Below are 26259 nucleotides of genomic sequence, written 5' to 3'. Positions count from 1 at the left end.
CATTTCCACATTAGTTATGTCGTGAAAGAAGAATCAAAACAAAAGGGAAAAACCACGACTAAGAAAAAAACAAAAACAAAAACAAAGCAAATGGTATGCTTTGATCGCCATTCAGACTCCATAATTCTTTCTCTGGTTGTGGATAGCATTTCCATCATGAGTCTTTCACAATTGTCTTAGATCATTATCTTGCTGAGAAGAGCCAAGTCTATCATAGTTGATCATCTCACAATGTTGCTCTTATTGTGTACAATGTTCTCCTAGTTCTGCTTACTTCACTCAGCATCAGTTCATGTGAGTCCAGGTTTTTCTGAAATCCACGTGCTTATCATTTCTTATAGCACAATAGTATTCCATTACATTCCTATACTACAACTTGTTCAGCCATTCCCCAATTGATGAGTATCCCCTCAATTTCCAATTCTTTGCCACCACATAAAGAACTGCTATAACTATTTTTGCACATGTAGGCCCTTTTCCTTCTTTTTAATGATATTTTTGGGATATAGACCTAGTAGTGGTATTGCTGGATCAAAGGATGTAATGATTGCCCTTCAGGTTCCAAATTGATCTCCAGAATGTTTGGATCAGTTCACAACTCCACCAACAATGCATTAGTGTCCCAATTTTCCCACATCTTTTCCAACATTTATTGTTTTCCTTTTTCTGCCATATTAGCCAATCTGATAGCTATGAGGTGATAACTCAGAGTTATTTTAATTTGTATTTCTCTAATGAATAGTGATTTAGAGCATTTTTTCATATGACTATGATAGCTTTACTTTCTTCATCTGAAAACTGCCTGTTCATATCCTTTGAACATTTATCAATTGGGGAATGACCTGTGTTCTTATAAATTTGACTCAGTTCTCTATATATTTGAGAAATGAGACCTTTATCAGAAACACTGGCTATAAAAATTGTTTCCTTTCTTTCTGCTTTCCTTCTAATCTTGGTTTTATTGGTTTTGTTTGTGCAAAACCTTTTTAATTTAATGTAATCAAAATTATCGATTTTGCATTTCATAATGTTCTCTATCTCTTGTTTAATCATAAATTCTTCCCTTCTTCATAGATCTGACAGGGAAACTATTCCTTGCCTTTTAAATTTGTTTATGGTATCATCTTTTATGTCTAAATCATGTACCCATTTTGACCTTATCTTGGTATAGAGTGTAAAATGTTGGTCTATGCTTAGTTTCTGCCACACAATTTTCTAATTTTACTAGTAGTTTTTCTGAGATAGTGAATTCTTATCCCAGATGTTGGAGTCTTTGTGTTTATCAAACAGTACATTGCTATAGTCATTGACTACTGTGTCTTGTGTACCTACCCTATTCCAGTGATCGACTACTGTATTTCTTAGTACCAAATAGTTTTATGATTGCCACTTTATAATACAGTTTTAGGTGCGGTATGGCTGGGCCACCTTCCTTTTCATTTTTTTTTTCATTAATTCCCTGATATTCTTGACCTTTTGTTCTTTCAGATAAATTTTGTTATTTTTTCTAGCTTTATAAAATAATTCACTGAAAAAGTGAATTAATTTAGGTAGAATTGTCATTTTTATAACATTAGCTCGACCTACCCATGAGCAATTGATATTTTTCAAATTGTTTAGATCTGACTTTATTTGTGTGAAAAATGTTTTGTAATTATGTTCATATATTTCCCGAGTTTGTCTTGGCAGGTAGACTCCCAAATATTTTACGTTGTCTACAGTTACATTAATTGTAATTTCTCATCTCTTGCTGCTGGTTGGTCATATATAGAAATGCTGATGATTTATGTAGGTTTATTTTATATCCTACAACTCTGCTAAAGTCATTAATTGTTTCAAGTAGGTTTTTAGTTGATTCTCTAGAATTCTCTAAGTATACCACCATATCATCTGCAAAGAGTGATAGCTTTGTTTCCTCATTGCCTATTTTAATTCCTTCAATTTCTTTTTCATCTTTTATTGTTAAAGCTAACATTTCTAGTACAATATTGAATAACAGTGGCAATAATGGGTATCTTTGTTTCACTCCTGATCTTATTGGGAATGCTTCTATCCCCATCGGATATAATGCTTGCTGATGGTTTTAGAGAGATAGTGCTTTCCATTTTAAGAGAAATGATTATTAAATAACAAATTTTTGGGTACACCCCTGACCTTTTCAAAAAATTTACCCCACTTAGACTATCTCATCTAGATGGAATTATTGCCCCACCCAACTAGAAAACCTTATAAAGAATTTAATCTAAAGTGAATTCCAACCTGTCGTGTTCCACTCAGGCAGGTTTATGTCAGAAGGGTAAACCCTTTGTGTAGATTGCACAAGGCTTGGGGTGATTTGGAAGTAAATGACATGATCAAAGTCATGTTCCCCAACCCCTCATTAGAATATGTTCACTTCTACCTCTCATTATAATATTCATTCTCTCTCATTACTTGTTCATCAATCAGAGTTGATTGCCACCCTCAGGAACACCCACTATTCCAAGGGCATATAAGCCTTGAGTGAGTGTCATGAGGGTTCTTTGACATTTTAGAGTACCACTGACCCCTTTTAGTAATCATAAGTTAGCATGATTAACAAAATGATTAATTACCCAGAAGCTATGTCTCTCAAACTTTTTATAGGTCACAACAGAATTCATTTCTATTAATTCAAGAAACACTTATTAAACACCTGGTTTTTAGAAGGGAAGAGGAGGTGCTACAGGTAGAAGGATTTTTTTAAATGACTTATCTTTTCCCAAGAAACTTGCATTTTATGGGGGCCAGGGAAATAATATATATTCTGATAATTATAATACAAGGTAGATCTCTATAAAGCACCCCAGGGAAATTTTAGGAAGAAGGGAGTGCTTTTAACTAGGAGAATCATGGAAAGCTCCAAGTAGGGTGAGTCACATATGAAAATAGTTTTGACACACATACTACCAAGGAGGTAGCATGCATCCCCATGGATAGTAGTAAAATGACTTGGAGGAATGCTATTACATTTGGCTACCAGCTACCAGCTACCAGTCTAGTTGGCACAGAATTAATATGAAATAAAAGGTTTTGAAATGTAGGTTACAGAAAGTTTACCTAACAGAGGCAGCTAAGTGGTACAATGGCTAGAGCTCTGGGCCTGGAGTCAGGAAGACAGTTCAAATGTGTTCTCAGACACTTACTAGCTAAGTAACCTTGGATAAGTCATTTAACTTCTATCTCCCTGAGTTTCCTCATCTGTAAAACAAAGATAATAACATTCCCTCTCTCCTAAGATTGTTGTGAGGATAACACGAGGGAATATTTCTAAAAATGTGTGACAAACCTAGCTGTTGTTATCATTTTTTTTTTATTATTTATTTATTTATTATTTTTATTCCCAGACTAAGGAATCTATATGTGGGCAATAACAGGATGCCACTTTCTTCTTCAATTAATTCAATAATCCTTAATTCAAGGTGTAATTATGTATTCATGCTTGGTAAGCTAGAACAATAAATAAAACCAGGTCCTTACCTTCAAAGTGCTTAAAATCTAGTGGGGTTGGGACGGTGATTTATATATATAACTATAAAAGGATTGGACCTGTGATTTCATTAATAGAGTGAACTCTCAGGTAAACAAATTCTCTATCAGTACAAGTCACTACATTTTCTCTACTTAAAATCTTAGAGTTGCCTAGAGTGCTAAGAGTATAAATAATTTGCCCTGGGTCATTCCTCCCATATATGTCTCAAGGGCTGGACACAAACTCAAGTTTTTCTGGCTTTGAGGCCAGTTCTCTACTCACTATGGCTTTCTGCCTCTCTGAGTAAATATAGTAAAGCAAATGAATATAATAAGTGTGTGAAGAATTAAATTTGCCATGAGAACATAGGAGGGAGATTCTGAGAAATCTTTCTGTGCCTGAGGTAGCATATTCTTCTAATACTTTGTGTTCTGCATGTATTTAACAATATTTTATTTTATATTCCATTTATTATTATACTCATCTTCACTATTAGATCTCAGCCTTTTTGAGGGCAGGGGTAATATTTGATATATATCTTTGTATCTTTTCCAGCACCCAGAATGCATATGAAGTAAGGCTTTCCAGGTTTAGTGAATGATATAATCAAAGACTTAAAATCAGGAAAGCTCATTAAGTGTTTAGAGAATGGTAAGTGGCTTGAGCATAGAAGACATGATGGAGATCAATGTGATATATGACTTAACAGTTGTTTGGAGCCTAACTGTAATGATATATCCTTGAATGCAAAGCTAAAGATTTTAGACTTTGATTTAATAATCAAATAGTAATCGGTTTCATCAAAGGTTTCTGAAAAGTAGTAGCAAGATGGAATAATTCGATCAGACTAGTTTTCTGAAACAAGGCACCTCAGGAGTAATCCTGTATCTTCTTTTCTCCTTTTGGCTCTCTCATAATAACCTAGAACCTCTCCCCTCTGAATACAGAAAAAGTTCATTTACTTTTATTTGTTTTCACGTTTACTTTATCTTTATAAATAGTGTTGACTGCAGGCCTTGATTGCTACTGGGTGTGCTTTTTGGAAATGTGGCTAGAAGGTGGCAATTGAGAAGAAAATCTTCAAAGAAATGGAGGTAGATCTAACAATGAGATTTTTTACTACAGCACTCTTACTGGGGTCTCAGAGAGAAAAGAAAAGTTCTAATTGATGTTCTTTTTCTAGGTTGGAAGTTGTATTTAAAATGCATCTAGGTTAATGGTTCTTAAAGTATGGTGCAGGGACACCTCGTGGGTCCTTGAGACCCTTTCAGGGAGTATATCTAATTAAAACAATTTTCATAATAATACTTTTGTGGTTAAGCTATTTTTCAGTCATGGCTGATTCTTTGGGACGCTATTTGGGGTTTTCTTGGCAGAAATACTAGAGTGGTTTGCCATTTTCTTCTTCAACTCATTTTACAGATGGGTAACTTAAGCAAACAAGGTTAAGTGACTTGCCTGGGGTCACATAGCTAGTAAGTGTCTGAGGCTGGATTTGAACTTAGGAAGATGAGTTCTGGTTCCAAGGCCAGTGCTCTGTACACTATACCACCTAGCAACCCTAATAATACTAAGATGTTTTAATTTCTAATATTATAAATATCATGTAACCAATCTAAACAAAAGTTTGAGGGTTTGTTGAGCATCAACAAAAAGTTGATACTCTTTGAGGGCATCCTTAATAATTTTTAAGACGTAAAGGTTTTCAAAGACCAAAAAGGTTGAGAACTTCTGCTCTAAACAATTGGTCAGTAGTAGGTTAAGGGGTACAAGTCAGAGTGGTTGAACAATCCTGCTCACCACACCTCCCAACCATTACCAGCCTAGAGTATTACATTGAGACTTAAAAAATGCTAAATTCACAGCAACCCTTTGTAGCAGGTAGAACAAATATTATTCTATTCTATTTTAATGGAAGGAACTGAGGGCTGAAAGAAGTAAAGGTATTTGTTCAAGATCCTGTGCTCTCATCCAGAGGTCAGAGTTAAGCCAATGTTTCTTGGTTTCAATCAATCAAGTAGCCAGCATTAATTAAGTATTTACCATGTGCCAGATATTACGCTAGAACCTAGGATGACAGAGATAAAAATAGCACCTGCCCTTAAGGAGCTTACATTTTGTTAGGAGAGATGGCACGTTACACATGGCTATATATGCAGAATATTTTCAAAATAAAGACCCAGTAAGTTGAGAGATAAGCTTTTGCTGATGAAAGATCAGGGAAAGCCTCCTGTAGGAGCTGGCATTTGAACCCGAAAGTTCTGTCTCTCCAAAGAATTGTTGGCCAATTTAAAGAAGCCAAAAGAGTGTCCTCTGAAACTTTCTTTAAAGACATTCTGGGAACTTCATTGAAAATTTGTGTTACTCTCTCTTGGGGACCTGCCTTGGTATCATTAACATAAAATGCTACCAAATGGTTTGGGAAGTACTCTTTAAATGTATCTTATAAAAAAAAAAGAGAGAGTCTTCATTGTAATCTCTTCTACTCGTAAGGCTGACATGGGTGACAATACTAAAGGCTGCTCCACTTTTACAGGGCTATAATCTGACTCCTGAGCAGTCAAACTTGATAGTGACACTGACAGCAAAGCCGTTTATCTCAAAGAGAGCGTCTCTGAGAACAGTTGCCCAGTTGCCATCCTAGCTCCAGAAAGGATTTTGCTATCATTCTGTATCAGCTCTCTTCAGGTTCCAACTGGGAGGAATAATAACTATTCAAAAAGATTCACACCCATCTCCCTCACCTGGATGGAAACACCACTCTGAAAAAGCCCAGATCCCCTAGAATGTTAAGACGCTGCTTCAAGATAAACTACTGGACGGCTGCAGTGGTGGTGAAAAATATAGCCATAAATATTTCAATTGTGTTTAATAAGAACTCACTAAAATTAGTTGAATTGAGAGATCATCTTTTTATTTTTCTAATTATTTTGGTTCAGGGTTGGATGGTGTAATGGGAAGAGGATTTTAGAAAGAGTTAGATCCAGATTCATAGCTGTGTCAAACTCATGGCCCATGGGGTTGCAAAACTTAGCAGAATCAGATTAAAATATAATTGAGTAACGTTTAACACAATAAATAAAAATGCAATACAACATAGACAATATTTACTTGTAGTGTCAATATGTGGCCTGTAGGGATCCATTTCTACTGAATTTGATACCATTGATTTAGAAGACCCTAATTTAAGTCCCGACTCTAAGCCACTGAAATTCTTGAAGTCTCTGTTATCTCATCTATAAATGCTCCATTATTTTGAGCTTTGATAACTGAGTTTCTCTTAGTTTTTCCCTCCTCTGATAAAGATTCACTATAATTTCATAAATGGTTTGTGAGTACTTGGTAAACAAACAAAATAAAATAATAACAACAAACATTATGCTGTGGTCAACCTGCTAATGACCCTTTACATATTTAGCTGGGGGAGGAGAATAAACATGTAGGCTATTATTGAGTTTATATTTGAAATCTTTTCAGCTTCTGGTTCTTCAAGAATCTGAGCTCCACTGGTATAGCCTCCAAGACCCTGCATCTTCTCTATTCCACAACTGGATATCAGAGCAGAATTTTAGTGGAGTCTTTTGGAAAACAGAGATTATATTTACTTCAATGATTTTATGGAGCCATGAGTCTATCAGCGTTCTTAGTCTGTTGTCTTACCTCTTAAAATGAGGGGTTTAACTAGATAACCACTAAGATCACTTTGAGCTTTAACGCTATTACTTTGTGACTCTACCAGGAACAGTGTCGTTGTGACAAAAGGACTTTGTGAAATGTAAGAACTAGGTGTAAATATGAACATAATTCCAGAGATAAGAAGATTTAAACAACTATCCATGTTTTTGCTTTTGAAGTATTTGTTTCCCTCCAGAGTTTTCCATGGGAGATGGCGGTAGAGGGGAAGGGAAACAGGGCCTCCAACACTTCCAAGTACATCCTGAACTAAATTAAAATGTAATTAGGAAATATTTAACAAAATAAATAAAACTATAATAAAACATAGATAACATTACATTTTAAAACTATCAATATGCTGCCCATAGGGATGCTTATGTATGGAATAGTGACCCCCATTTCTATTTTAATTTGAAACCACTGGGATACAGGATGTCATCATAGAAAGTTATAATTGAAAAAGAAGTTGGGGTTACTACATGTTGAAAGTAATGGATAACGAACAGACAGCCCATGTGTTCCAATGGTCCTCATGTAACTTTATCCAACCCCCTTTATTTACAAATAAGGAAACTGAGGCCCAAAGGGGCTAAGTGATTGCCAAAAGTCACATAGATATAAGTATCAGAGTTATTATGTGAATCCAGGTGTTCTGATACCAGAAACTATGCTCTTTCTACTGTATCAAGTTTCCTCCCTGTATATCCTTGCAATGTCATGAGAAAACAAGAAAGACCCCAGGCACATTGGGTGAATACCCAGTGGTATTCACTGTGGGAGTGCATGGAAAAGGGGAAGGTGGAGGGAATAAGCATTTATATAGTACCTATTATATGCCAGGCACTGCTAAGTGTATTTTAAAATTATTATCTCATTTGATTCTCTCTACAACCCTGGAGGTAGGTGCAATTTTTTAATCTCCATTTTATAGTTGAGGAAACTGAGGCCAAGGAAGGTTAAGTAACATGCCCTGGGGTGCTCAGCTAGTCATTGTGTGAGGCTGTATTTGAACTCAGGTTTTCCTGACTCCGGGCCCAATGCTCTATCCACTGTGTACCATCAGTCCCAGTCTGGGCAGGCATGGATGCTTTGTCATTTACATAGGTAGAGATAATATCCTCTTTGAGGACATCATAGATGTCCCAGTATGTCCGTCTTCTTCACGTAGGTTCTATTTTTGATGAACTTCTGCCTTCACTTTGGGATATCTATAGGTACCCTGACCGATAAGGGCATGAAGGCCAGGAGCTAGGGTTTAGGTGGTACCAGAGAACAGGAGTTAAACAGTGCTAAGCTAAGAGACACAAATGAATCTGTGAAATTGAATCCCAAATCAATTCTATACAAATGAACAGATTGCAGTTTGGGACTGTTATTTTTCATTCTTGTCTCTGCAATGCCTAGCACAATTCCATGACATACATAGTCACTTAATAAATGTTTATTTGACCTTGCAGGGGTATGGGAGACAACCAGGGCAGTTCCATAAATCCAGAGAACTATAGAGTAGGAGAAGTGAGGCTCATAACAGGCAACAGGCAAAGTTGTGTAGATCTGTTTTTTTTTTTGGTGGGGGGAGGATGGTCAGATTAAATAAAGGCTGTCCTGTATCTGAAGTTATGTAATTCTGAGTGTTTGCATGGAAGCTAAAGGTCATTTCATTTCCTTTTGTTTTGGATACCTATATATGAATCAAATTCTGATATTCCTGGCCAAAAATATAAAAGTAAATTCTATAATTCCTAGGAAAGACTATGAATGGGATCTTGCCACCAAAAGAATATGATTATAAAGTGGCTCCCAGGTTGAATGTGGTCAATGTAAACCATTTCTGTAGTTCTGGGCCACGTGTTAAAGTGGACTCATAGAATCTCAGTATCAGAGAACTACATAGTCAGAAGGGACATTCAAAGTTCAATGTATACACATATATATTTAGTCTTTTCTTGAAGAAGTGATGGAAGACTTAATACTTCCTAATGCAACAACTCTACTTCTTAAGAAATTATCCCTTATGTTATAGGTCTGCCTTCTAAGGCCACACAGAGCAATTCTAATCTCCCTTCTGCAAGAAGGGCAAGATCTCTCACTGCATCCTGGGACATCTCTAGTTGTCCTGAACCATATCCTGCCACTGGACCCAGATGGCTCTGGAGGAGAAAGTGAGTGTGGTGACTTTGCACATCTCTGCCTCACTTAAATTCAATTTGCTTGCAAGTCATGACATCATCTTTCTGATGTCATGGTCCTCTTGGAGAAGAAGGACAAACAACAAAAGTCCCTTAATATACATGTGCAGATACAACTATCTGTGAGTAGTTGAGAGTGGTGACTTGGGAGTAGGACAAATGGAATGTCAGGAGCTGTCCTACAATCTAAAGGCAGAGAATAGAGGAAGGAATATATAACTTTTTGTTTCCTTTTTCGTCCTCCAAATAGAGAGTAAAATGTTATTGCTCCCAAGTCTAAAACCTGAAAAATGTTCCCAAGGTATTCCAGGGAGAAACAAATTGAAGGACCTGGGAGTTGTGCAGTCATCAGGATTCTCATATTCTTCAGCATTAATTATCAAATTTTTGATCTCACAAGTATCTGTTCAACTACCTACTCCCTACTTTCTTCTTTTAATGTGGAGAAAGCTAATATTCCTTGTTCTGTCCCATATTTTTTTCTGAAGATGTAGCACAGGGGAAATGGCATTATGAGTCCAGGACACTTATGTTTATACTTCATTGAAAATTGCTATTGTAGGGATGAATATTTTGTGTCATTAGCCCTGTGAAGAAGAAACCTCATTAGGATTTCAAGGTGCCACTCATGTAGTAATCTAAGATGTCAATAAAAGACTCTTTATTCATAAATAACCGATATGCCGTAATTTATGTCTGTACATTTTTCTTCAAAAGTCTGTAGCCATCCAATTTCTGCAAACTCTACATAAAACATCCAAACTGTCCATTTTTCAATACAATATAACACAGCTGTTGGGCATTACCAAATATATATATGTATATATATATATATTTATATATATGTACATGTGCTGAAAAAGAAGCCAGTGCAGCCTTTTCTAAGGAGTCCATCCAAGTATTTACTGTACAACATTCAGAATTTACATTGATAGTACAAGGCACAGAAAGTGTGGTATGAAGCCAAGGCCATGCTTTATTCAAACTATCTTCTCTGACTTGCTTGCTCCTTCAGCTTCATGTCAAACCAAGTGTTCAACCAGCTCTTTGTTGTTTCTGTTTTCTTCCAGCTCTTAACACAGATAAATGAAACAGGGAATAGGGTGGGGGAGGGAGATCTGATCATTTGTTCAGAAAGTGCCTGCAGACCAACTCCAACCACACCACTACCAAAAGGGAAAAATAAACCAATTCCCCCTCAAAACAAACAAACCAAAAACAAACAAAAAAACACCTTCTGAGGTCTCTTCAATAGCAAAATGGAAAAAAATGAAAAATAATTGGCTTCATTATTTATATTTGAGTCAGGAGAATAAGATGCTGTTTCCCTCTGTATTTCACACACGTATGTGTGTATGTATGAGGGGCATTTCATAGATCCCCCCCAGAGAACAATTAAATGCAATTATGAAATATGGAGGAGAGGAAGCAGGAGCTTGATTACTTTTTGGAAAGGGCAAGGAGAATTTCTTGATCAGAAATTTGGTTACCTGGAGTATATTCTTCTTCTATATTGCTCTGTCCCTGGATGCATGTGAGGGCCAGTGGCAAGGCCAAGCAGGGATGGCAAGTTGTAAAGATTTTGGTTCTTAATTCTCTAAGAGAAGTCTCAGTGTGGGGCTTGGTTAATGCCACTAATTTGCCATATGGTCTACCATCAGAATTGTTTAGGAAGAGAGAATAGAAGAAGAATACCATTTGGAGCTATTCTCAGCTTTGTTCTCTTGCCATGCCATGATAAATGTGCCTTGGAGAATGACAGTTTGCCTACAAACTGCCCTTACATTCTTAAATCACAGAGCTGGGAAGACCCCGAAGAGATCATATGGTCAGTTATCCTGCTTTCAACAGAACTTGGCCAAGACAGGGAGTCTTCAAATACGGGACAGAGGATGGTATATAGAAGGCAGGGAATATATCTTTTTTTTTTTTTTTGGCTTTATTTTCCCAGCATCTTTGCACAGAGAAGATGCTTAACAAATGCTTATTGAATTAGATTGAATTGAATTAAATTTTTTCCTGCTTGGAAATAATCAGACTACATGACCTTGGACATACTTCCCATCTCTGAAACGCTATGCTTCCTCCCTACCGTTAAAGATGTAGGATTCTGAAGTTAAAACCCAGTCATGTTAAACTCCAAGGAAATGTCCTATTTTCTTTTGTTGTGATAAAATGTTGTTATATTGAATCTCACTTGAAATGTTGTGACCATTGTCAAAGGGCTTGGGAAACAGAGGTTAAAAGGATATTTTTTTTATTCCAATTTTAACAAGTTTTAACATAAAACCATAGCCATCCATGAAAAGAATGACATGCTTTTCTTTAAGATGCTATCATCATCATTAAATGCTGCATCTTTTAGGGACAGTAGTTTGGTTCACATTGAGCCACTTTTTCTAGATTTCAATTTTATTTGTTAAATAGAGAGGGGAAAAAATGTTCCTAAAAGTACAGGTCTAACCAGGAAGCATTCTGCATGTGTTTATCTTTGGGTTCAGATGGGGGGTGGGTTCTAAGACATGAAGCTTGATGTTCACTTCCTAGGCCCACCTCATGAAGACATTCCAAATCCATGGTCTTCACAGCAAGAGGGAAAAAAAGGTTAAGCAGCTGCTTAAAGCACTACAATTACTCTATGTGCATTGAACTTCCTACTTCAGATTACAACACTACACACTAGTGACTAATTGGCAAGGGTTGGTCTTCCATCCCCTTTCCTTTCTTTAATAGAAAAAAAAACCAACTCTTTTCCTTGTGCCATCGTATTGGGATAGGTCCTGTTGTGGGGATGTAAGAAGACCATATAACCATGTGGTGGACCCTTGCCTACCTAGAATTGCTTGCAAAAACACCACATGCTGTTTAATACACCCAAACAGCTTGGTAAACTGCAGCTTTTAAAATCATTTGGAAATTAAAAACACACAAAGAAAATGCAAACACATCTAAAATCAGTTAACATTTTCACTTTTGTGACAGTTGACAAAATACACTTTTGTTTGCTGTTCTGGAAACTTCTATAGGGACAAAACAGTGGAAACCGCTCCCATTCAGCTCTTAGCTAAAAGCACTGATTTTCAAATACAGTGTTATGGCAACTAACACCAAGGGCTACTATTTTTTTTTAAATGCCACTATTGTTAGGACAACATTTTGCTCTCCCATTTCTATGCTGCTGTTATCTCTAATAAAGACAATGGGAGCTACTAAGAAGACAGAATTTTGCAATGTTACATGAAGAAAAATATAATGAAAGTAAGCCATACAGTAGGCCAAAGAGGCACATTTCTAGCTCATCTGCAGTTCTTTTGAACTTGCTCTAGCTGGAACAAAAGCCTCTGGGAGAACTTTTCCTTTACTGTATCCATCAACTATATTATTCAAGACATTTACAGAGGGCAGCTTGACCCACTACTAATAGACAGAAAAGAGAAATGACTAAAAAGGGAAAAAAGAACATTGCACTGATATATTTCACAACATTTTCTAACTTCATAGATACCTTTGCTAGAAGTTTGGCATCTGGAGAAAGCTTTGTGAAAGAGAATGAATATGCCATGTCTTTCTACTTTTTTTTTTTAAGATAATATCTTTCAGAGAGACAAGTTCTTCAAGTCTTCAAGTCCAGAGATTTTAATCCAAAGAAAACCCCTGTTTTAGTGATTTAAACTTAATAGTCTCTCTCAGAAATTCCTGAAAGAAAAATGTATAGGCCACAGCAAAGGATAACAGCTGCTTTTGGAGATAAAAATAATAATAATAAAAAAGTTCCCCCTCTTTAAAGAGAACAGTGTCAATTCTTTCTCATCTCTTACAAAAAGGCCAATAAAATTTTTGTGGGAATACATCCTAGTTTTATAGGACTTCATGCACCGGTAAATGAAGTTTGCATTTAAATCTATAGAGCAAGCTTGCTTTCAGCTTAAAGGATTTTAATGTAAACTAGTCAGACTGCACAAGCAATGTTGTAAAAATCATAAATTAATTTTATGGTGCTGCAGTCTGGCAAAGCTATGAAGTATACCATTTTGGTGACATAATTGTAAGTCATTTTGAAAGTATAGCTATTAGTCTTAAATTACTCATAGGACCCAAAATGGCAAGGGGTGGGATAGGACACATCATGGCATTTTCTAAATAGACCACCAAAAACTAAAGAGCTCTCCCTCTCTCTTTCTCTCTCTGATTCTCTCTCTCTCTTTTTCTCTGTCTCTGCTTCTCTCTGTCTCTCCCATGCATAATCCCAGTACAAAGGATGAGCAAAACAGTCTATCAAAGTAAGGTCTCAGGATGATAAGTGAAATCTCTTTAAAGGGGGGCATTTGCTTGGCAAGTCTCAGAGCAATGACAGCCAAACATCAAAGACCATGCAGAGGTTTAGGTTGGGCTAAATAGTCCAAGGTTCAAATGATGATCTAAGGCTTTATCTGATTGGCCCTGAAAGCCCATTGCTCTGTAAATCTTGCAAGTTCTCTTATTAGACATTCATTGCCACATTGTTGAAGGACTCTAAACTTAGCAAGAATTCAGCTTCACCCTTTTCTGCACTTGATATCAGAAGAAGGGAGATTAATATGTAAAGAAGGGGAAAGAGAAAGAATGAGTCAAAGGGTTAGTTTGAATATTTGATTGATAGACAAGATTTCATTTTCTTTGGTATTGCCTCAAATTGTCAAGTGTGTCTTAATTCAACCTCTCAGCCTCAGTTTCCTTATTCAGAAAATGAGAGAGTTGGACTTGATCTTAATAGTGTATTGTGTTTTTATCAGGTGAGTCTATGAGCTTAAGCCACAGGTGGAAAAAAAAAGCTATTGAGTTAATATTCAGAGGGTAAAAATGCCCCATTTTATCTTTAAATGTTTCAAATAAACTTTCATCAGCCTTGTTTAAATTTTGGATCTGTTTTAAAATACAAGAACACTCTTTAAAAATGCTGAGATTCATTCAAGGTCTATCTTAATTCACATCAATGGATGAAATGCTTAGAAGGCCATTCAGGAGAGAAGAGGAAAATGCTGTGTCCTACTTTAGGGCAGAAAAAAAGATGGAGGAAGTAGTGGTAATGTCTTTTTTCTCTGAGGAGCCAAAAACAGCTGCTCTGCAAATTCTCCCCCAATCCCTCCTCTCAAATTAGTTCTGTACTTGTTTTGATGATTGACTCTATCCAATGCTGCTTCTTCAAGAAACTATTTCAGAGATGTCAAATGACTTATACTCCCATGGATTCTTCTTCATTGTTTCCTATAAGGGATAAGCATGTTGAACAGACTATTAAGAAAAGGGCATTCTCCTGATCTAGCGACAATATTTCAGAAAACAGATTTGACAGCTCTAAGTGGATTTGTCTGTTCTGTACAATAATCCATTCAGTACCTGAGAAAAGCCTTCTGCTGCTGAATTTCATGTAGCAAAGCCAATGCAGGAGTCAATATGCACCAGACAATGTTAGACATGGTGTCATGAATTCCAAGCCTTTAGACCATTTTCCTTGGGGTAGTATTTTTGGATTTTTTTTTTAAAAGGGCTCTAAAAAATGATGGTTACACATTTTAATAATTGTTCAGGAAGCTTCTTCTTTGGATAAACTAACACATTTATATAGTTGCTATTTTCATCTCTTTGGATATTGTAAAATTTCCTCTTTCTACCTGTCGTTGGTATAACCCAAGTCCTTCAGGAGAGTTAGGGTCTGCTTATCCAACTCGTGGCCTTTTCAAGTCTCTGCCTCCTCCTTCTCTCCTCTTCTGTCATCAAGTCTATGAAGAATGTTACTCTTCTGGGTAATGCTTCCTCACATGCATGGTTAGGGAGTAGAGGTCAATCTAAACAGAATCCATTTGACTATTTGCATGAAGCTTTGGTCAAAAAGGTTTTATGGAAAAGGAGGTTAAAATAAAGTTCCTGAATTTCTTGTGGATTTCAAATTTTTCGGGGTAAATAAATCCACTATTTCCCCCATATGACTGAAAATTAGCTACACCATAATGGTGTTGCCAGAAATAATTAAACTTACAGGAATGGAGGACATTGTAATAGCTTGTGTTATAGGATGACCCCTTTGAGGATAGGTGATATTTCATTTTTATCTTTGTATTCACAGTGCCTAGCACTAAGTAGGCACCTAATAAATAAATACCTGTTGACTTAAATGGAGGATTTACCAGATACTATTCAAAGTTAATGATTCTGGTGATTCTTTAAAAAACAATTCCTGGGGAGAAAGTGGCCCAGAGTTTTTACTGGAGGGTTCTTAATGATAGAAAAATGCAAGAAACGTTTCAATAAACTTCGTAAAAAACCATAGCAAAACTCCATTTTCTTACAGTGGTATTAGGGAGATCTGGCTAACACCCACTATCTTTTAAACTAACCAAGCTTTTTGAGGCCTTCAGCTTATGGAGCTATGATTCCTGGAAAAGAAACCGACTTGTGACACATCCAAATCCAATACCCAGCTGCGTTATAACGGATTTGATTCTACTACAATTTGTGTGGCTCAGCTGTGAGTAGAGGTGGTGGGGTTGGGGACCTTTCTTTATATATTGTAAGCAATGGCTATCATCCTAAGTCACCATGCAGTGATGATTAATTGTGGTCAGGGATGCACCTGGAAACAGTCCCTTACTTTTCTGCATTGAGGGGGAATGGTAGGAGGGAGTGAAGTGAGTCTTAGCTTTTGGAAGGAAGTGGCAATAGGGTATATTTAACTAATTAATCATCCTATTCATTCCTCCTGACAACCCAGGCACATCCTAGTGGATGCGGGCTAGGCTGGGTGGTGGTGCTGGTGTGACTTACTTAGATTCTCAGTTCTAAATTCCCATTTCCTGCTTGTGATATGGTTGAAATCACAAAAATGGACTGGTAATATTGTTATATATAAAGGTCAGTTTTATACTCATTTCTCATGTTGGAAATATCAATTGGTTAAAAAAAAACAACAACCTGACATTGATATCAGAATAATTTGGCCCTTGGGGAACATCGTTACTGTATGAACTTTTTTCAAACCATACACATCCAAAGTCTGCTTTGTTGCCACCTGATGTTTGGACCCATTAACAATTCCAAAAATATGAGCCTGTTTAAAGGCAATTGTGTGTGTGTGTGTGTGTGTGTGTGTGTGTGTGTGTTTCCCCCACTTCAACTATTCAGAATTGGTAGAGTTAAGACAGTATTAACTCAGATAGGATGGGGCCTTTTGGATGCAAGCTTGGACTTTCCTAACATTAACATGATTTACCAAGACAGCCTTCAGTTTCTTCAAGGGATGTCCCTCTGGTTATATATGAAGTTGAGTTTTCCCAAATACCATTGGGCTAAAAGCCACCTCTTTCCTCCCCACCTAATAAAAAAAGTCCCAAAGCTGGCCAATGGTCTGTCCATGAGAGGAGATGGACTAAAGTCCATTTTGCCTGCTGTAGCTGAAGTCGGGCTCTTCAAGCTGAGTTTCAGGAATGTTTGAGAGTTTTGTGTGTGTCCTCCCAATCTCTTCAAGGGCACAGGCCAAGGAGTCAAGGTCACCATCATGTTGATGACGAGCTTCCCACAGGTTCAAAATGACAGCGGATGGGCTACTTTGGGTAGCAAAGTAGGATAAATTCCTAGACAAAAAGAATGATTGATTAAAGGAATAAACAAACAAACAAACAAAAAGTCTTGTGGGAAGCAGACAAGAACAGTGTTAGACTAGAGTGAGAGGAGCCTTAGAGAATACTATGACTTGACACAAAAGAGATGTAGATTCACAACTATTAAAACTGTATAACATAGTTGATGAAATGGACAGGGGAGTTCCTACTCTGATAACCCTAGATTCTCTAAATCACACCATCTTAGATTCCAGAGGCATGAGAGGAAGGGAGATCCAGCTACAAAATAAATAAATTATGATGTATATTTGCATGGTTAACCCCTTGTGCCCCATTTTGAGTTCCTAACTCTATTGAAATGGCCTTCCAAGATTACCAGTGATTTCCTTTTCTTTAAAGACCTTTCTCAGCCTTTATCTTTTTTGATCTCCATGTGGTATTTTGTGGTGGCCAGCCTGAAACACTCTCCTCCCTTGGGTTTCTATGACACTGCCTCTTCACAGTTCTTATGTTCAATCTCTGACCCTTCCTTCCCTGTGGAAGTATTCCCTGTGCATATTTACAAAGACTATGACCAACACCTTCATCTTTTCTCTCTAGATTTATTTAGCCAGCTTCTTCACTTTGGGGGCTTCAATTATCCTGTCAACAGTTGTCGGTTAATCGAGCCTACAAACTCACCTTTTGTTCTTAAATGTTTATGGGACATCTTTCCTTGGATATCTTAATGCCACTTCAAGATCAGGTGTTCAGAAGTAAGATGGAAGGAAACAAGTAATTATTTAGCTCTTATTATGTGCCAGTTAGCACTTTATACATATTATCTTACTTGACCCTCACAGCAACCCTGTGAGATAAGTGCTATTATTCTCCTCATTTTACAGTTGAGGAAACTGAGGCAGAAATAGGTTAAGTGACTTGCCCAAGATCACACAGCTAGCAAGTATCTGATGACACATCTCAGGTCTTCCTGATTCCAGGCCTAGCACTTTAATCCCTTTATCACTTTGCTGCTGCTTCCATAGTACAGTGAAAATCCATTTAAAAAAAAAAAGGAGGAAGGGAAGGTAACAGCATCTGCAAACTATAGGTTTAGGAGCTTGAGCTTAAGGCAGTATAGTATAGGCAAAAAATAATTCTGGATTTGGAGTCAGAGTACCTGGGTTCAAATCCCAACTCTGACATTTTCTACCTGATCTGAACAAGTAATTTGCCTTATCTGGGGCTTAGTTTCTTTAATTATGTAGGGTTAGATTAGGTGACCTCTAATATCTCTTTCTGCTCTAAAGTCTGTGATCCTCTGGACTGGGGGTCAAGAGATCTGTGTTTGAAATCTTGTGTGACAGCAATCAAATACCTAATACTGCTATTGATAATATCTATACTACTTATCTCACAGGGTTATTGTAAGAAAAGTGCTTTATAAACTGCAAGGTACTATAGAAATTTAAGTTACTATTATTATTTTCTTGAAGTAATTATTTTATTTTCTACCAACCCTTTCTCTCCAAAGCTAGAAAACTTATAATCATTTCTAACCCCTTCCTCTTATTTACTTCCTTATGTTTTTTTAAATCCATCTTCTGTTATTTCTTCCTTTGAAATTTCTCTCTGCTTCACTCCTTTGTCTTTATTCACAATGAGGTCTCCCAGTCTAAGCCCTTATTACTACATATCTAGTTAACTAATACCTCCCTAACGGCTTTCCCTTCTGCTAGTCTCTTCCTTCACATACTCCGTTCTGCTTACCAGTAATAGATGCCTCTGTATTAAACAGTCACAATCTTAATATCGAATCTGTTGCATCTGCCTCAAGACTAGATTCCATTTCCTGGCATTCCAGGCCCTTCATTTAGCTGGCTTGACCTTAGCTATCTGATCTTAGCTGCCACTATTTACCAGGTAACAACTACTCCTCCATGCAAGCATATCTACTTATTGCTACCAGAAAACACCCATTTACACTGTTATCCTTCTACATTGTGTTTTCCACCTCTTACTTTCTGTATTCTACATATACAGCCTACTCATCCTCAATTCCCATCTTCTTCTGAAACTCTGAACACCTAGCCCACCTAGAATTTTCCCTTCTCTAAACAATCATTGTACTTATCATTAATATAATACAAGTTAGCACTTAATGGTTCTCTGTTTCTTGTTTCCTGATTTTCCATCCCTCCCTAGCTAGATAGTAAGCCTCTCAAGATGGGGACCACATGGTTCTCAAGTGTGTCAAGTCTACCTCCTCAGTATCACATGTACCAGTCATGTCCTCTCCAGTCCCATGACGGCAGCCTTGTTCAATTTTCACCTCAGCTATTGATTTGGTTTCCTAATCAGTTACTTTGCCTTTCATCTTTTTCTTCTCCAATCCACCTTTCATAAAGCTAGCAAAGTAATCTTCCTGATGCTTATTTGTAACCATGTAATTTACCTGCCTGAAAATCATCTTTAGGGGCAGCTAGATGGTACAGTGAATAGAATACCGGCCCTGGATTCAGGAGGACCTGAGTTCAAATCGGCCTCAGACACATAATGCTTCCTAGCTGTGTGACTCTGGGCAAGTCACTTAACCCCAATTGCCTCATTTAAAAAAAAATCATCTTTGGCTTCCTATTGAATGTTAAAGTGTGTTCCTTTCATGCTTCCTACCACTGCTCTACCCCACCTCACTTTCTACCTCTTCCTGACAACAGTATTCAAATCAGCTCTTTCATTTACAGAAAGGATGTGTTAATCAATTGTCCTATAATTCCATTCACAGATCCTGTGGCCTTCTCAGTCCAGGTCACCTTTCCTTGGCTATCATTTATTTTATCTTATCCCATTAGAATGTAACAGCATTGAGAACAGAGACTGACTTATTTTTTTCTATTTGTATGAACACCTCTTAGCATAGTTCTTAGGACATACTAAGCTTTTTAAATAATTAATATTAATGATAATAATATTATCATTAATATTAATTATTAATAATTAATTTATCACATTCTATACTTTAAATTCTCATACTTGTCATATACATGTATATGTTTTATATGTGTGTGTATGTGTGCATACATATAAATCTCTTGCTCTCTCGCCCTCTATCCCACTGAGACCGAGAGCTCCTTGAGGTCTGGGACTGTGTTTTTCATCTATTTATCTATGCTACTTTGTATATGACAAGCATTTAATGAACATTTATTTGAATTAAAATACACTTTTTTGTGTCTCCTGAAGCACATATCATATAGTATTAGATATATTGGAGTTACAAAAATATATATACTAGAAACATTAGATATAGTGGAGTTACAAAAATATATATACTTGAAAATATATATGTAATGTGTGTGTGTATACATACATATATACACATACATATACACACATGTATATATATATACACATTATATATATATTATATATAATGTGTGTGTGTATATATATATATATATATATGTGTTGTGTGTGTGTGTGTGTGTGTGTGTTGTGTGTGTGTGTGTGTGTGTGTATTAGGTAATTGGGGTTAAGTGACTTGCCCAGGGTCACACAGCTAGTAAGTGTCAAGTGTCTGGTCAGAGGCAGGATTTGAACTTTGGTCCTCCTGACTCCAGGGCTGGTGCTCTATCCCTGTGTCACCTAGCTGTCCCTAAGAATATTTTTCAAGTCCAAAAATGAAGGAGAAGATAGTTTTATCATCCTCTGTTCTGGTCAAGCCACATTTAGAATACTGTGTTAGAAGTGTCATATTTTGAGAAGGCCATTTACAACTAGATCATATTCAGATTACTGGGATGATCAGGAAGATGAAGGGATTGGAAATGAGAACATATAAAGTTCAGCTAAAGAATCCAAGGATAAAAAAAAATAAAAAAATAAAAAAAATTGAAAAAAATGAAAAAAATTAAAGAATCCAAGGATGCTTACCATGGATAACTGAGACACAGGAGGGGAGAGAGAGACATGAACCCCTTCTTCAGTTGTTTGAAGGGTAGTCACATAGAAGGACAACATTTATTCTGCTTTGCCTCAGAGGAAAGAACTAAGGGTAGTATCTAAAGGTGAAATGAATTTTAACTCAGAATAAGGAAGAACTGCCTGATTAAAATGGTCTTCAAATGGAAGGAGCTGCCTCAGGAAGAGAGTTCCCTGCCACTGTAGGTCTCTGAGTGATGACTGGATTTCCCTCATCAATGATGTAGATTAGATTCTTGTTGAAGTGTGGCTTGGATTGGATGACCTTCGGGGTGCTACCACCTCCAAGATTCTGTAATTTGGTTAATGGACTACAAATCTAACATGAATTATCAGTGTGACTTAACTAGTACAGAAGCACATAACTAGTTATGTTATGCATGCCAGGAGGAGGCCAGACTGCTGCTTGACTTTTTGCTATTGTTACTGCTTGTTTGGGAGGTTTGATTTTGTTTCTTTGCTTGTTTCTGAGTTGGTTGTGTTCCGCCAAGGGGAGAAAACAATGTCACCTCTGGGCCAACTCTGGTTCCTGCGTAGGTCTTGCACAATAGAGAAACAAAGATTGGTAGAGGCTAGTCAAGTGTCCCCTTTTTATAACTGGCACCCAGTCACAATATAAAATTATATAGAAAGTGCTTTCGTATAGAGGTGACCAGCTTTTAATGGCACGTTTCTGTTCATTTATATGATTTGATGATCCACTCAAAAGGCAAACCAAAACAACAGTGAGAAGGTTGTGACATTTTATTCAAAGATCTCAAAGCTGAGTAGCTGACTATAATAAATACCAGAAGCTGTATTTATACTTTTTGCCTGCCTGCATGTGTATGTTTAATAGGGAGGAGAGGGGTCACCCTACAATATACTTTTCATCTCTTCCTGAGTTTGATTCTACTGTGTTTATTTACTTCTACACTAATAGAAATGTCACAGGACTACTTGTTTGTGGATTTGAAATGTGCCTCAACTCCTTGGTTGGGGATGATGCCATTTACACTTGGTCACGTGAATGTTGCTTGTCAGATGGTCTTCTGCACCTCCCATAAGTGTTTTTTTTCCCCAATTCTATAAGTCACAGAATATCTGGACACCATCTCATCTAACAATGCATGTCCAAGATTCCAGAAAAAAAAAAAGCAAAGGAAAAGGAAGGAGGTGAGCCGAGGGAAACCTCACCCAGAGGTGCTTAGGCTGTGGCCTAGGGACAAGTAGTGATCCAAGAAGGTCCCCAGGTAGTGCCTGAATTCATATGCTTTTCATGTTGATAATAACGATTGGGATGGAGCTGGATCTGGGATTTGCTACAGTGAACTCTTAAAGAAGAAACTCTCCTAATGCATATTAACATTTTCTGCACTCCTTAGGCTTGGTGAGTTATTTAGAGAATTAAGAGGTTAATTAACTTGCCCATTAACTTCACAGCCATTGAACCCTAAAGCCAGGTTCTGTGTCTAAGTATTGTGTTAGGCTGCCTCTAATAGTTTGTATTTATAAAGTCCTTCCAAGTTTATAAAGTGGTTGCCTCACAACTGCCCTGTGAAGTGGGTGTGTAAGAATGATCTCTTGAAGTAACTCAGTCTCATGCAATTCAATTTAATCTCTCAAGCATCTATGTGGCATTGAATATATGGCAGAAAGTGTGTTAGGTGCTGGAAATATAAAGATGAAAATAAGTCTTCTGACATCAAGAGACTTATATTGACTTGTCTGCCCATGGTCACAATGCTGTTAAGTGTCAGAGCAGGATCTGAACCCAGACCTCCTAACCACAAATTCTGTGTTCTTTTTTCTATTACTCTATGATGTTGCCTATATTATACTCTATTCTCATATTTATACTGAGTTAGTCCTTTCATTAGGCTCTCCCTCACTGGTATCTCATCAAAAGCAGTGTTAGTCTTCTCATGGATTCTAATGAGGCTTTTATATATGAAATGTTCACTGGAAGATGGTGGCATGGGAGCCCTATGGAAATGGTCTGAAGGTTAAAAAATACTGAGAAGTACTGTTCTGCAGAGCTAATCTTCTCAACCCAAAGTACATATTTATCCTATCACCAATCTTGCCCTTCCAAGCTCTGGTTTAGGATTACTCCTATTATCTGCTTTCTTCATTGTTGTTAAAGTGTTACTGATTGAAGGTGGAGAAAATCACAAGTGTGCTTACTGGCTCCATCACAAATTTAGATTACACAGTCTCAAGGAGACCCTCACTGACACAAGACAATCCATTTACACCTCCCTAACTGATTCAATATTCTACTTATCCCAGCACCTTTAAGTTGTTTTTTTTTATCCTTTCTAAAACTCTCCCAATGGCTCTCTCTCCCTGCTCTCTTATCTAAGAACCTTGACTTACATTTCACTGAAAAAAAAAATAGAGACCATTGACTGAGAGCTCAGGCTACTTGTCTCCACCTCATTTCACAATCATTTAAATGTCTTCTGAAATTATCTCCTCGTGTCACATGAAAAGGTGGTCCTCCTTCTTGTCAGCTTAAACGATGTACGAGTGATTTCTTCCTGCCTTCTTTAACAGATTGCCCCCTCTATCTTCCACATTTTCTCATTAATCTTCAATCTCTTCCTATCTACTGGATGCTTCTCTATCTAAAACATGTCCATATCTCCTTCCCAAACCCTAATCATTTGATCTGTTCATCCCCACTTGTTCAGTTGTTTTTCAGTCGTGTTTGATTCTTTGTGACCCCATTTGAGATTTTCTTGACAGACGTACTGGAGTGCTTTGCATTTCCTTCTCCAGCTCATTTGACAGATGAGGAAACTGAGGCAAACAGGGTAAAGTGACTTGCCTAGAGTCACAGAGCTAGGAAGTGTCTGAGGCCAGATTTGAACTCAGGAAGATTCTTCCTGACTCCAGGCCCAGCATTCTATCCACTGTACCATGCAGCTGCCCGCCCATCCACACTGCTATTTGTTATATCTCTCTTCCCCTTTCATAGCTAAATTCCTTAAGAATGCCATCTACAACTGGTGCCACTTTCCTTCCATTCCCCTCACTTTCTTCTTAACTCTCTATAGTCTGCCTTCTGACCTCATCATTTAACTGACATTACTCTATCCAAAGTTATCCATGATCAGTTGCCCAGTTCAGTGCCCCCTTCTCAATTCTCATTGTGCTTGAAATCTTCATAGCCTTTAGCCTTGCCAATCACCCTCTGCTCCTTTATGCTCTCTTCTCTCTAGGTTTGGCAACTCTGTTCTTTCCAAATTGTTCCCCCTACCTGTCCGACTTCTCTTCATTCTCCTTTGGTGGATACCCAAGTCACACCTGCTAATCTTGTGCTTCCATAGGGCTCTGTCCCGGGCCCTCTTTTCTTCTCCTTCTATACTATTTCACATACTAACCTCATAAGCTCCCACTGATTCAATTATCATTTTAAGCTGATGACTGTCAAATAGACTTATGCAGCCCTAATCTCTCTCTGTTGACCCCGGGTCTCTCATTTTCAACTATCTATTGTACATATTAAACTGGATATCCCATATACACCTTAAAGTCAACATGTCCAAACATAATTCGTGATCTTTTCCCCAACTTCTCCTCTCTTTCTACTTACCCTATTACTAGGAGGGCATTATCATTCTTTCAACCACACAGGTTCAAACTTAGGTGTCATCATTTGGATAACTTTGTCTCTCACCACCACTCCTCACCCCCCCCATACCCATTCTCTTCATAAATCCTGCCAAGGCTACCTTGTAATATCTCTGGTACATGCTCTCTTGTTCAGTCCTTTCAGTCATGTCCAACTCTTCCTGACGCCATTTGGGGTTTTCTTGACAAAGATATTCGAGTGGTTTGTCATTTTCTTTACAGATGAGGGACTAAGGCAAACAACTCACACAGGTAGTAAGGATCTGAGGCCAGAATTGAACTCAGAAAGATGAGTCTTCCTGATTCCAGGTCCAGCACTCTGTGCACCATGGTGCCACCTAGTGACCCTCTTACACTTTACTCCTCTCAATGTAGTCAGCGACCCAGGGACACTGACCTCCTGGCTATTCCTCACATAAAACACTTGCTATTCTGACTCCATGCATTTTTAATTGGTTGTTGCCCATGCCTAGAATTCTTTCCTTCCTTGTCTCTACCTCTTAATTTCCTTCCAGGCTAAGTTAAAATCTCATCTTCTGCAAGAAGCCTATTGCAGTCATTGCTAGTGGTTACCCCTTTGAGATTATCTCCAATTTATCCCTTCCTATTTTGTTTGTGTATAGCTGTTAAAAGTGTTTCCCCCATTAGATTCTGAGCTCCTTGAGGCCAGGGAGTGTTTTGCGTTTGTTTGTTTCCCTAGCACAGTGCCTAGCACACGGTAAAGGCTTAATAAATGCTGGTTGACTTAATATACATTGATAGTCATAGATTTCCAGCTGTAGGCCCCCACACAACTACTCACAGTAAGCTGGATTAAAAATTATGTTTTTCACCAGTGAGCAAACTGTTTATACTATATTAGGATGCAATCAGTCAGGTATTCATGCAATAAGTATCTACTGAGGGCAAGGCAAAGTGCTAGGTGTTGGAGTTACAACAGAAAAAAATGGAATTGTCCCTTCCTTACAGGAACCTACATTTCACTGGGGAGACAACATGTACACATGTAAGTATATGGAAAATAAATACGAGATCATTTTAGGGGCAGCACATTAGCAAATTGGGGGAGATCAGGAAAGGCATGATGTAAGATGATAGATCTATAGCTGAGAGACCTTATACTTAATCAAGTCCAGCATCCTCATTTTATAGATGAGGAAATTGAGGTCCAGGTAAGTTAAGTCATGTGGCCAGAGTCATACAGCTAGTTTGTGTCCGAGGTTAGTTCTGGACCCAGGTCTTTTAGGCTCAAAGTCAAGTACTGTAGCCACTACACCACGCTGCCTCACCAAGAAGAAAGCGTTTGAGCTGAGGTTTAAAGGGAGGTGGGGGGTGGGGTTTAAGAAGGCAGAGGTTAGAAGGTATGGAAAGATGGAAGGAATGAAAAAAGGAAGAAAGGAAGGAAAGTAGGAAGGAAAGAAAATAGGGAAGAAAGGAAGGAGGGAAGAGAAAAAGGAAAGAAGGAAGGAAACATTTAAGTGTCTACTATATGTCAAGCACTTTACAGATTTGATCATTACAACAACTTTGGGAGAGAGGTGCTATTATTACCATCCCCCATGTTATAATTGAGGAAACTGAGGCAGACAAGAAGGTTAAGAGACTTGCCCAAGGTCACACAGCTAGCAAATTTCTGAGGCCAGATTTGAGATCAGATCTTCCTGACTCCATATCCAGCATTGGACCTATACCATCTGAGACTACTTATGCCATGGCAGCAGCTGAAAAGAAC

General features: G+C 37.6%; 1 protein-coding gene across 1 annotated transcript in view; it reads right to left on the bottom strand.

The window, feature by feature from the left end:
• Positions 1–10002: 10002 nt before the first annotated feature.
• The window catches only part of UNC5D (unc-5 netrin receptor D), a 366754-nt gene continuing 350497 nt past the window's right edge, over positions 10003–26259 (bottom strand). The window contains 1 exon segment of the mRNA XM_078149141.1: positions 10003–16961. Coding sequence (XP_078005267.1) covers positions 16757–16961 — 205 coding nt within the window. The 3' untranslated portion in view covers positions 10003–16756.

Source organism: Phascolarctos cinereus, unplaced genomic scaffold (assembly GCF_003287225.1).
Source record: "Phascolarctos cinereus isolate Bilbo 61053 unplaced genomic scaffold, phaCin_HiC Scaffold_2;HRSCAF=192, whole genome shotgun sequence".
In the NCBI taxonomy this organism is placed as follows: Eukaryota; Metazoa; Chordata; class Mammalia; order Diprotodontia; family Phascolarctidae; genus Phascolarctos; species Phascolarctos cinereus.
Note: the sequence above shows the minus strand (reverse complement) of the source record. Positions and strands in the feature narration are given on the sequence as shown.